Source organism: Artemia sp. Qi Xiang Cuo, chromosome 15 (assembly GCF_049724085.1).
Source record: "Artemia sp. Qi Xiang Cuo chromosome 15, ASM4972408v1, whole genome shotgun sequence".
Taxonomy (NCBI): domain Eukaryota; kingdom Metazoa; phylum Arthropoda; class Branchiopoda; order Anostraca; family Artemiidae; genus Artemia; species Artemia sp. Qi Xiang Cuo.
In genome coordinates this window covers 46770632-46784291 of record NC_142808.1, presented here as the reverse complement: position 1 = coordinate 46784291, position 13660 = coordinate 46770632, and the positions used below count along the sequence as shown (strand labels likewise).

General features: G+C 36.7%; 1 protein-coding gene across 2 annotated transcripts in view; it reads left to right on the top strand.

Moving 5' to 3' along the window:
* The window catches only part of LOC148943741 (uncharacterized), a 157613-nt gene that overhangs the window by 25216 nt on the left and 118737 nt on the right, over window positions 1–13660 (top strand). Inside the window, exons 3-4 of one of the 2 annotated variants that reach the window (XM_089100903.1) lie at window positions 477–650; window positions 5656–5924. The exons of the other annotated variant lie outside the window; for it this stretch is intronic. Of the exons in view, the coding sequence (XP_088957029.1) occupies window positions 477–650; window positions 5656–5682 (201 nt within the window). The 3' untranslated portion in view covers window positions 5683–5924. Of the gene's footprint in view, window positions 1–476; window positions 651–5655; window positions 5925–13660 lie in introns of those variants that run through there. 2 annotated transcript variants of the gene reach the window in all.

Genomic DNA, 13660 nt, shown 5'->3' with positions numbered 1-13660 from the left:
GAAAACCCTGTATCCTTGAATGACTTACATACTTGTACTTGGGTCACAACAACGGCTGCGCGCCATCCCTTGCAGTCAATAGTTCGTCAACTATTGCTTTCCATCTTTGGCGTTCTGGAGTCCATTTCTTAAGCGATTTTGAGCCATTTCTTGTTCCACAATAGGCCAAAGTGACAAAATCCCCCTTTAGGATAAAGGTCAGTTATGACGCTGGCAAGCCCTGTTTTGCATTTTCATCCTCGCCGTTTCATCCAGCCAGGGAGAGGCTGGCAGTGAAGGGCTTTTTTCAGTCAGCACCTCAGTTTGTTGGTGTTGGATTTGGCCGTACCACATCGGGGGTTTCTCAATCACTAATCCGATGTCAAAGCGCTTGGAGTATGATCGAAAGACATATTTATTTTGATATAAGATTGATTTCATTGATTGATTTCATTCCGAATTGATTTTTGTAAGTAAAGTAACCTTTCTGCTTTTAGGGAGTATGCTGTTTTAACCGATTTTGCTGTGGAATCAGTTGTGCTTGTTGGAGTAATCCAGATAGATGTAATTGCCCATCTTGGCCAAAACAACTGCTCCAAATGGTACCAAATAAAAAAGGATTATCCGAAAAGAATTCACACGTGTTGGTTGTAGCTGAAGATCCTTACAAAGTAATAAATAAATTTATGAAAAACATATTCTGATATAAAATCTAGAGCTTTGAAGGCTGTAGTTTAATATTTATATTTCTTTGGTCAAAGAAAAGTATTTTGTCAAAAAATACAGCTATAAAACTTCAGATTACCAATCAAATGAGCCCCTTCCAAAGTTTAAATAACCGCCCTACCTATAAAAACCGTACATGCTCCCATGGCACAAGCCCTGTCGCAAGCCCTGTTTTCATCTGTCCCCCTGCTTTTTTCTTTCGTGATGGTAGTGGGAAGCGTTTGAGACATTTTTTAGTGATGTAAAATTGCCCTTACTTAATCAGGGCTAAATATTTGGTAGTGTGTTATAACTCAGGCATTGGTAAGATCGGTACTCAGAAACCAGTGACAACTCATATTTATTATAAAAGGAAACAAAACAAATATTATATCTCTAATTATTTTGAATACTTCTAAGCCTCTTCTAGGTCTGCTGTATAATATTTTGTAGGTCTGCTTGTGCAATCCACGCATGTTTGCCGAAACAAGGATTAAGTTAATTCTAGGCTATCGAATGCTTCCAAATGAAATAGCTAAACTGGACTAATCAGACAGACTTGGGTACCAGTGTGATTTAAATTATTTGCATCAAATTATTGTTCCTCAGGACCTTAGAATAATCTTTTTATCGGATCTCACTGGTTTTATAAATTAAACCAAGTTTCAGGTTTATATCCTGAAAGGGAAGTTAATGTTCTTTTGAACTTTGATAAACTTTAACTTTCTAGAGAAAAATTTGATCTTTGGACGGAAAAAGATTAGAAATTTTAATCTAGTAATTTAATTCTTCTTTCTTCCCTAGCCGATCTGCAGAGCATCAGGGCTGCCTCTATATAATATTAGCACGGGTAGAAATGCAAAGGTGGCTAAAAAAGGAAACACTGTTCCTCTTTTGTATAACGTCAGAGAAGATGCTAGGGGAGGAATATTGTATTGTCCTCTAGGTCCAATCTTCTTATATATAAGATTTAATAAACGCTAGGTAAATTCCAAAGGTCACTAAGCTGGAAGGAGGAGGCAAAAGTCTCTTTAATTTATTCTATAAGGTTAAGGAGATTATATAGCACTTGAACCTTAGGTTATTACCAAGTTCCAGTTTCTAAAACGGACTAATTTTATTTCTGTTTCAATCCCTAAGAAATGCTTTATTTTACCCAGGATCCCCAAGTCTTTCTGACCAAATATGCCCCAAATCACCAAATTATAATAAAATGTCATGCTTTGACTTCAGTACTAGCTTATGTCTCCTATATACGTATTCAGTTTACTACTTAGCCTGGTTTATCCAGGTGACAAAAAATTTTCAGAACTTTAGTTCATATCTCAATTTTATCGTCAAAGGGGAATTCAAACAGACGGTGGTAGCTTATCCTAATTACAAAGAAAACACTTACTCCTTCTTATTTCCAGAAAAGACTACGCCATTCCGGTCCCAGAATCATTATTTTAAGCTTTGTCTTATTTTGTCATTCTTTTCTTTCATTGCCCAAAGACCAGTTCTAATGCAATCTTTCTTTTTTATACCAAGGCCAATAATAATTCTTAATTCAAAAAAACTGGTTTCCTCTTTCCCTATATTCAAAAATCCTGTTTTCTTGTATATCTTATCATGTGATAGTCACGTAATATTTTAGCCATTGAACTCTGATTTTGAAACGGACTGGTTAATTTGAATTTTATGGACCTTGTTCAGGCAAGGGTACCATCACTTGTTCAAATCAGATTTCACAATTTTAGGGCTGTTATCTCTACAAAAAGATCATAATAAGGCTTCGTTATTTTTACCATTACACAAATCTCATAATAAAGCTTCGCTATTTTTACAGTTTAGTCAGGTTATGATGGCTTTCTCACAGTAATATGCTCCTCTGATCTCCACATGGTGTGACCAAACCACCTCAGAACCTCATTTTGACAGCATAATAAACAAGTGGGTGATCCCCGCCTTTTCTTCTGACCTCTTCGTTCGAGACTGTCTGAGAAGTGAATGCCTAGTATGTATCGCAGGCATTTGTGATGGAATACGTCCAAGTTTGATGCTTTTGCTACTTTCAGTGAAGAAGTTTCACACCCATAGAGAAGAACAGAGAGTGCCGTGGCTTCGGAAACTCGGAGCCTAGTGGGTGGAGAGATTTCACCACGCTTCCAAAGCGAGTTCTTTAGCTGCAGAAGGACGTTCTATGCAAAGGATATGTGACTCCAGATCTCCTCTGATGAATCCCCAATTGCATTTATCCTTGAGCCAAGGAATTTGAACGATTGAACTTTCTCGATTTGACTACCATTTACAGTCAGAGGGGTATTGCCCATCCCAGCTGTTGGCATCGCTTTCTTCTTTGGTAGACTTATTTTGAAGTCATACAAAAGTGTTCTGCCTGCTACTTCATTAATCATGGCCTGGACATCTGTAACAGACTCAGCATGCATAGTCCAAATCTTCAGCGCAATCAAGATCCGTGACAGTCTTATTTAAAATGGTCAAAATTTGCAACTACTTTGTCGCCTGAGATGCTAAGGAAAAGGGTTGTTAGAAAGGGAATTTGTCCATTGTTAAAAACGAAATAAATTATTAGAAAAAGAGAAATGTTTTATTCTGGATTTGTCTGAAAAGGCCAAGGGTATTAAGGTAAAACTTGAAAACTGTTGAGGGGTATACTGAAGTAGATCAAATGACACTATTTGCTTTCAGTTTATCAAAATGGCATGCCTGCAATATGTCAAGAATGACTGAGCACATTATCAAACATCCCTTGATGCTCTTTCTACTTGAAATATCTCAAGTGATATTTAATCAAAATTTAGAAATAATAATATTGTACACAATCATCTATAGATCAAATAACTTTGCTTCCACAGCTGAAACTGAAACCCCGCATTCTCTAGGGAATTGGCTCCTCTTTGTGCATGATTCCCATTATTTGTATTTAAGGTTTATTATTGGGAAAAGAGTAAACATTCTTTTCCGGCTCACCAATATAATTTAGTGTATTCAGGTGAAGATTTCAGGAATAACTATAGCGGATGTGAAATAAATCAAAACAACCTATACGCAGGATGGTTGTCATAACCAATATCTAACAAACAAAAGAGGAAAATGAGTTTTAAGGGAAGTCGAGGATGGTAGTTGAAGAATAATCAGTGGCAGTTAGCCGCTCACAAATTTATTGGATGCCTTCCTCAACACTGATTTAAATTTTGAAAAGGTAAAGGTAGAAAAAAGATCAGGAATACAACAATGGATTTCGCAGTCGCCACAAGCGGTGCCAATATTTGTTTTATGTTCCTTCAGCCTGAAGATAGTTTTTCAATTCATTTCAGCCAGTTTAAAACCTGGGAACTGAGAAAGGTTATGTGTTGACCTTGAAATCATCCCTATAACACAAACCAAGTTTTAAAAATGTCAAAGTTAAGCCTCTGATCAAAATTTCTCAATCTGAGGAAAGCTCATGAAAGCCCCTGAACATGATTGTTGAACGCAAACAAACAGTTTAAGATGTACCAATAGAATGTTAGAACCATGTCAGAACGGTCAAACATCAAAAACGTTCTCCACAAATGCAGAAAGTTTTATCCTCACATAGTTTACGCCTCAGGATAAAGACGAAAAATCTGTGATGAGAAGAAAATCAGCGCTGACAACACAATGTTTAACATCTTTTATTCGTATTCAATAACATATTATATGCACTTAACGCCAAATGCATTCTGGTTTTTTAGAGACACCCATTTTGTTAAAAAATAGTTCAAAAATCAGATAAGAAAAACTCCGGATTTGACATCCCCCCCCAAAGCTCGGAGCCAGGTTTTTAAGTTGTGCCCCGGCATATATGAGGTTTTTATGTAAGCGGTGGTCGTATAAACTTAGAACCACGCTCATTCGAGTTCTAGTTCCTCGTTAGCTTTAATTCCTATTTAATAGTCAAAGATAATTTGAGGCTAAGTAACCTTTCTCTGCCAAGCTCTTGTTTCTCCAAAAGAATTCGATTAAATTCTGGTATAGCTATTTTGTTCAAAATATTCCAAAGATCATATAACAATGTACTGGAAATTTTCTGCGGGTTTGGATTTTCGGGACACAAAATTCCAAAGAAAGAGGGTGTTTCCAGAGTGTTAGGGAAAATGAATAGAAATTAGTCTTTTTTCAAATGAAAGTCTGTTAAGGAAACTTTCTCAGGCTGAATTGTCTGCAAAAAATTTTTCGTAAGGAAGGAGGGTGGAATTTTTGGTGATAATTCATTTTCCCAGAGGATATTTCCCGGTGGGGGGGCGGTATTCTACGTGGGAAGAACGTTCCACGGAGGAGTCTCCGGAAATTTTCATGAAAATGTGAGCCTTATTTAACGGCATTAATTGAAAACGATCAGAAATTACATAAGAAAACAAGTTTATTCAACTGAAAGTAAGGAGCAATATCAAAACACGAAAATCCTAAAAACAAAACAAGACGAAAAGATCAGACGCTAATAAAAACGTCTAACTATGCTTGACAAACCTTGAGTCTTATAATGTAAACAAATTTAAACAGTAAATTAGTCCATTTTTTCATAACTTTCCTCTATAGCTGGTTTTGCCACTAAACCCCTGGTGCTGCAAACTGGGTTAATTCTCCTTCTTCCCTTGGTCCTTAAACCCAGTTTCAATAGTTGATAAAGATGTTAGAGACTGTATTTGGGCTAACAATGTTAATTCCTGAGTTTTAACTGTATATTTTAAATTTCAGAGTAATTATAAAACTCCAGGAAAGCTTGGAGAGCAAGAGCCAAAAAAGAATAGCTCATTGTTGATGAAATGGAAACATCAAAAAAGAATTAGTGTTTCTTGAGACTGATTCTAGAAAACCCCCCAAAAAATTACTATAAAATTTCTTTTCTTTTATTTCACTTGACCTGATTTGGTAATATTAATTTTCAGTAAAACATATTTTTCACTCCTTCTTACTTTTAAGGATTTTTAAAAGAATTTTTTTCAGACTGAAGAATTACCTAACTCCAATTAAAATGGTATCACTTATATCTCCCATCAAGAATGGCAACAATACTTTCAAGTGTTCTTCAATGTAGTTGATGTTTTCATGTTCCTGTTTACTACTATTTTTCACAATTTTCAAACCTTCAAAACATTTGGCAAGAAAGGGTATATTTGTGGTGACCTATTTATCGATTCTTTGTCGTTGAAGTGTATACAATTTTTTCTTTTGGTTAGCATGATTACAATTAAATAAACTATCTGAACCACGAATGTTTTTTTTATGGATTTTTGTGGCTATTGAAACCGACATTTTCGTTTCATAAGCATATTCTGAATAGACTCTCTCCCAAAATTTCCTCAAAATCCATGTGAAATTAAGTTCTATTAAAAGGGCAAGCAGAAAATTTTTATTTATGCTAAATGTTCACATAGACACCGGCTGTGAAGTCCTTCCACCAATAGAGTGGGATATCTGCCATGCAGTATTAAGGGGTTAAAGAAATGTCGTTGCTCATTTCATAGATTACAAGGTCATTGCAATCCATTGCAAACATATATTTTTGCAAAGCCATTGTTCACCAAACTTGTCCAATTTAAACTTACAAGGACGCACATCAAGAACGTTGCAGAAAACCCTTCTACATTTGTTTGTTTCAATAAATTTGAATTGGATTCTAAAGCGACCAACTTCGACAATTATAATACATATTTGAAAAGATCTTAACGTAGTAAAAAACACAAAATATTGAAAAGACGGAAAGAAACACATAAATGGATAAAGCAATATTTTTGCGATGTAAGTGACAAGAGCTTTTCTCATGTGGCCCATTTGAACGTGCATCAAAGAATGTAAGCAGGTGATGAACCATTTAAATGTAATCTATGTGAGAATAATTTTCATGTGTCAAGCAATTTGATTAAGGACCGAAGAGTTCAAACTAAGGAGAAACTATTTAAATGTGAGGACTATGAAAAAAATTATCTATGTCTAGCAATTTGATTCAGCAAAAGAGTGCACAGTCTGAGAAACCATTTAAATGTAAGGTCTGCAAGAAAAGTTCTTCTGTTTCAAGCAGTTTGATATAGCACTAAAGAGTACACGCTGGGGAGAAACTTTTTATTGGTGATTTATGTAAGAAAAACTTTTCTGCGTCAAGAAATTGTATGAAGCACCAAACACTGCAAAGTGGGGAGAAACAATTTAAATGTGAGATTTTTCAGAAAGCTTTTTTGTGTCTAGCAATTTCATTCAACACCAAAGAGTTCACACTTGTTAAAAACCTTTTATATATGATTCATGTGAGAAAATATTTTCTGAGTCAAGCAGTTTGATTAAAACCAAAGAAGACACAATGGTAAGAGACCCTTTATATAAGATGTATGTGAGAAAGTTGTAATCAGTCAAGCAGTTTGATGAAGCACAAAAGACTGCACACTGGGGTGAAACGGTTTAAACGTAATTTAGGTGAAGAAACTTTTTTCTGAGTGGAGTAGTTTGATTAAGCACCAAAGAGTAAGTTCACTTCGTAAGAAGTGAACTAGAACTTTCAACTTCCTGTCAATTAAGCCCTCTTTGAATTTTATGCGAGTATCCTTTCCATAAGAACCATATATGCCCCCGGGGCATAATTTACAACGCCTGTCCCCGGGCCTATGTCGTTTGTGTTGACAACGGAGTTTTGTTATCTGATGTTTGAACTCTTTTTAAAAAAATGGTTCTCTCAAAATTTTTATCAGATTGGTATGAGGAAAAAGGGCTGCACGGAGTGGGGGGCTTTTTGCCCTTGGATCTCTTTTAACTTTTGAAAAGTAAACTAGAACTTTCAATTTCCAATCAAATGAGTCCTCTCTACGGTTTGTAAGAGCATCCCTTCCATAAGAACCATATATGCCCCCAGGGATAACTTACAACGAATACCCCCGGGCCCTGGGGGGTTGTGTCAACACCACAGTTTTTGTCATCTGACCTTCTAACTATTCTTAACAAAATGGCTGTCTCAAAATCTTTATGTGATGCATTTCACAAAAAAAGGTGTGGGAGAAGGGGCTAGTCTAACTTCAATCTCTTTTGACTCTTAAAAAAACAAGAACTTTCACTTTTCAAACAAATCAGCCCTCTTTTATGTATATACGAGTATCCTTTCCATAAGAACCATATATGCCCAGGGCATTTTTAACAAAATTGCTATTTCAAAGCTAGTTGCCTAGTTGCCCATTTCAGCTAGTTGCCTATTTCAAAGCTAGGAGCTAGTTGCCTTACTGTCTTTTTCGACTAATAAAAAGTAGACTAAAAATTTCAATTTCCAATCAAATGAGCCCTCTTGGAAGTTTGTAGCAGCATCCCTTTAATAAGAACCTATATGTCCCCAGGACATAACTTGGAATGCCTGCCCTGGGCCCTGGGGGGTGGGGTGCGGACATCAGAGTTTTTTATCTGAACTTTGAACTATTTGCAACAAAATGGCTGTCTCGAAGTTTCTATCTGATGCAATTGGGGAAAAAGTGCGCAAGGGAGGGAGGGGCTAATTGTCCTTCGATATCTTTTGAATCTAAAAAAGTGAGCTAGAACTTCTAATTTCCAATCAAATGAGCCCTGTCTGAAGTTATTACGAGCATCCCTTCTATAAAAAGTTATATCTACCCCCAGGACATAACTTAGAATGCCTACCCCCGGGCCCTGGTGGCTTATGTGGAACCTGGTTTCTCATATGATCTTTGGACTAAGGTATTTGATCTGTCTAACAAAATAGCTAACTCAAAATTTTATCGGAAGTATTTTGGGAAAAGGGGCCAGGGGGGTCTAATTACCCTCTGATCACATTTAAGCCTTAAAACAGGCACTAGAGCTCTCGATTTCCACCTAAATGAACCCCCTTTGAAGTTTATATGACGACCGCTTCCACATGAAGTGCCTTGGGGGGGATAATAATAACACATTGGATCCATATCACCCCTAGTACAGCAAACCAGAGGTGTCATTTAGGGGGGGGGCGGGCGGGGAATGTAGCCACACCCTGATTTTAGGAGGGGCCCCAAATCAATTGTCATAATCTCTGTCGACTTTATTTGAAGTGTGAAAATAAATTGCTTAAGAAAGTGTCCTCAGTTAAAAGAATCTGTCTAATACAGCTATACTTCACAAAAATAAATTTTGGACTTTATTCCCAAACACATTTATTTAATATTCCTTTTCCATATATTGCGACATATTTTAATTGCATTGTTGTTGCAGCCACGGTGACCAACTTTCATTACAATAAAGTAATTGACCCAGGATCCGTAAAAAATTTTAAATTATAATTACGATGGAGCAGTGACCCCCTCCATATATACGTATTATGTACTCTATATTTCTTTGGGACTGTTTGTGAATCTGTTCTGACTCTTTTCTGAGTCAAGTATGGGCAGCACAATAGCGCTGCCTATGTAAAGAACGATGTTGGCACGATGTATTATTTATTTTTCGGTTTAAACCCTGGCAGTTCGTCTTACAGTAGTTATCGTAGAAACCTTGAAAAGGGCTCATTCGATTGGAAATTGGAATGGCTAGTGCCCTTTTAAATTTTCGAAAGTGATTGGAAGACAACTAACAGCCCTTCCTGTGATTGGAAATACAAAGGGCTATTGCCCTTTTTAATAGTCAAGACTGATAACAAGGCAATTAACCTTCCTCTCACTCCTTTCTCCAAACACATTCAATCAAAATTTTATGATAGCCATTTTGTTCAACATAGTTGAAGGTTCTGGAAATTATGTCTTTGAGGCTGATAAACCCCCACAGATATGCCTCAGGGCAAGGGTTGCAAGGTATGCCCTGGGACATATAAGGTTTTTGTATAGAAATCGTTGTCGTAGAAACATAAAAAAGAGCTCATTCGATTGGAAAGTGAACTGACTTTTGCCCTTTTTAATAGTCGAAAGTGATTGGAAGGCAACTAAAAGCCCTTTCACGCCCATTATTTATCCAAACACATCCAATCAAAATTTTGAGGTAGTTATTTTGTTCAACGCAGTTGAAAGTTCTGGATATTATATCTCTGAGCAGGACACTCACCCCACATTCTTCAAGGCCTTGGTTATAAGTTATGCCCTAGAGCATATAAGATTTGTCGTAGATACTTGAAATAAGGCTCACTCGATTGGAAATTAAAAGGGCCTGTGCCCTTTTAATAGTCGAAAGTGATTAGAGGGCAACAAACCCCCCTCTCATGCACTCTTTTTCCTCAAACACATCCAATAAAAAATTTTTGATAGTCATTTTGTTCAACGTAGTTGAAAGTTTTGGAAATTAGCTCTTTAAGGATGACAACCCCTCCTACCCACAGCCCTAAGGGCAAGGGTTGTAAGTTATGTCCTGGGACAATATAAGACTTGTATAGAAAGCGTTGTCACAGAAACTTCAAAAAGGGCTAATTCGATTAGAAATGAAAAATGCTAGTTGCCTTTTCAATAGTTGAAAACGATTAGCTCACACACACCATTTTCCCCCAAACACATACAATCAAAATTTTGAGATTGCCATTTTTTCAACGCAGTCGAAGGTTCTTGAAATTATGTCTTTGAGGATTACAAACCCCACATCCCTCAGGGTAAGGATTGTAAGTTGTACTCCAGGGGCATAAAAGATTTTATAGAAAGCTTTGTCGTAGAAACTTCAAAAAGGGCTCATTTGATGGGAAATTTAAAGGGCTAGTACCTTTTTTAATAGTCGAAACTGAATGGAAAGCAACTAACCCCCCTCTAACACCTTACACTTCCCCTATAAATATATACATTGCCTATAAATAAATGCTGCCATTTTTTTCCACACCAGGGCACTTCGTATCGAAGGAGTTGTCGTGGAAACTTCAAAAAGGGCTCTTTCGATTGGAAATTAAAAGAGCTAGAGCCCTTTTTAGTAGTCGAAAGTCATTGAAGGGCAACTAACTCCCCTTTCACGCCCACCATTTCCCCAAACATATCCAATTAAAATTTTGAGATAGCAATTTTGTTCAACGTAATTGAAAATTTGGGAAATTAGGATTTTGAGGAAGATAGCCCCCTCAGAGACCTAAGGCTCTACGGCTCTGAAGTTATTTACCCTAGGGGTATATCAGGTTTTATAGAAAGTGTTGTCGCAGAAACTTCAAAAAGGGCTCGTGTGATTGGAAATTGAAAGGGCTAGTGCACTTTTTTATAGTCGAAAGTGAATGGAAGGGAACTAAACCCCTTCTCACGTCCACCATTTCCCAAATACATTTCATCAAAGTATTGAGATAGCCATTTTGTTCAACGTAGTTGACAGTTCTGGAATCGGTGTATTTGAAGATGACATACCCCCCAGAGCCCCCAGGCCAAAGGTCGTAAGTTATTCCTTGGGGGCATATAAGGTTAATATTGAAAGCTCTGTTGCAAAAACTTAAAAAGGGCTCATTCGATTGGAAATTTAAAGGGCTAGTGCCTTCTTTAAAAGTAGAAAATGATTGAAGGGCCACTAACTCCTTCTCACACCCACCATTTCGCCAAAGACATATAGTCAAAATTTTGAAATAGCCATTTTTTCAATGTATTTGAAAGCTCTGGAAACTATGTCTTTGAGTATGACAACCACCCCCCCCCCTAACATCCCTCAGGGCAGGGGGTTCAAGCTGTGCCTTGGGGACATATAAGGTTTTTATAGAAAGCAATGTTGTAGAAACTTCAAAAAGGACTCATTCGATTGGTTATTGAATGAGCTAGTGCCCTTTTTAGTAGTCGATTGATTGAAGGGCATCTAACCCCCCTCTCACGCCCACCATTTCCCCAAACAAATACAATCAAAATTTTGAGATACCAATGTTGTTCAACGTAGTGGATAATTTTGGAAATTAGGTTTTTGAGGATTATATCCCCCTCAGAGCCCTAAGGGCAAGGGTTGTAAGTTATATTCCCTAGAGGAATATAAGATTTTATAGAAAGTGTAGACGTAGAAACTTCAAAAAGAGCTCCTTTTATTGGAATTTGAAAGGGCCTGTTCCCTTTTTAATATTTGAAAGTGAATAGAGGGAATTAACCCCCTCTCACGCCCACCATTTCGCCAAATACATTCCATCAAAGTATTGAGAGAGCTATTTTGTTTAAGGTAATTGACAGTTCTGGAATCGGTGTATTTGAGGATGACAAACCCCCCAGAGCCCCCAGGGAAAAGGTCGTCAGTTATGCCCTGGGGGTTTACGAGGTTTTTATGGATAGTTTTGTCGTATAAACTTAAAAGGGGGCTCCTGCAACTTAAAACTGAAAGTGGAGGCTAACTAAACCCCTTCTTACGCCTACCATTTCCCCAAACACATCCAATCAAGATTTTGAGATAGCCATTTTGTTGAACGTAGTTGAAAATTCTGGAAATTAGAACTTTGAGGATGAAAACCAACCTCCCTCTCCCACAGCCTCAGGGTTAAAGTTGTAAGCTATGCCCTGGTGGCAAATAACATTTTGATAGAAAGTGTTGTCGTAGAAAATTTCAAAAAAGGCTCATTCGATTGGAAATTGAAACGGCAATTACCCTTTTTAATTGTCAAAATTATTCAGAGGGAGAATCCCCCCACGCCCTTCATTTCCCCAAACATCTCCGATCAACATTTTGGTATGGCTATATTGTTCAACGTAGTTGAAAGGTCTGGAAATTAGGTTTTCGTGGATGCCAATCTTCCCTCATAGCCCTCAAGACAAGGGTCGTATGTTATGACCTTGGATTATATAAGGTTCTTGTAGAAAGTTTTATCGTTTGAAGCTTCAAAAAGAGGTCATTTGATTGGAAAGTGAGAGGACTAGTGCCTTTTTTATTAGTAGAAACTGATCAAAGGGTAAATGCCCCTCCCCACGCCCATAATTTACTCAAACACTTCCAATCCAAATTTTGAGATAGCCATTTTTTTTCAGAGTATCAGAGAGGTCAGGAAATTATGTCTTTGAGCATAACAAAACCCCCCTCACTCAGGGTAAGGGTAATAAATTATACCCTGGGGACATATAAGATTTTTATAGAAAGCGTGGTTGTATTAACTTTGGAGAGGGCTCATTGGATTCGTAATTAGACGCTCTAATGTTCTTTTTAAGAGTCAAAGTGATCGGAGGTCAGCTAAACCCCTCTCCCCCACACAAACTTGCGTCGTAATGTCCCAAAATATATCTAATAGAAATTATGAGATAGCTATTCTATTCAAAATGGTCTAAATATCACATAGCAGGGCCTTTGGGTTTGAAACAATCTCCAGAGATTTGGGGGAAGAGTTGTAAGCTATGCCCAGGGGGTATTTAAGATCTTTATGGAAGGAATGATTGGAAGAGGCTCGGTCTCTCTCCCTGAAAAAGACTATGTCAATATAAAACAAACAGAAATTAATTAAAAAACTTTTTTCAACAAGATAAGTTTTTAAAGAAAAGTAAAGAACTTCTTTAAACCAAAATGAAGATTTTTTTTTATATTTTCACTTTTCTAACTAAAAGAAATTAAAATCAATTAAAATTTTAAGGAATAAATATTATTACATATATATTGAACTGACAATGCATCTTTTTTTTCAGTAAATAAATTTGAACTTTTTCCAGTAAAGTAAGAATAATGTTCTGGCTTTTTGAAACATTGGGATTTAGAGCCCTAAAATATTAATTTCTGCTCGTTTTGAGGTTGACTCTTAGTTATTTTAATCTCTGTTTGTTATGGGTTTCATTTATTTATTAATACTAATTTGTGGTAGTTGTGTTTTTGGTTGATTATTTGATTCTATTTCTGTTCATTTTAGTTTAATGAAGTTATATAATTTTTTTTAGAAAACTTGTTTTGTTGAAACATTTTTTTTAAATTAATATCGTACAACGGTGGACATTTGTGTTCTTACTAGCCATAGACTTATACAAGATCAGCCTTAGCATTAAAATAAAAACTCAGACCTATAAGTGGGTGTCAGCTCAAGAAGATTAATGATGGGGGAGGAGGATTTACTATTGAACTTCCAGAGGGAGGTAAAAATTTGTTGGTTTTTACATTT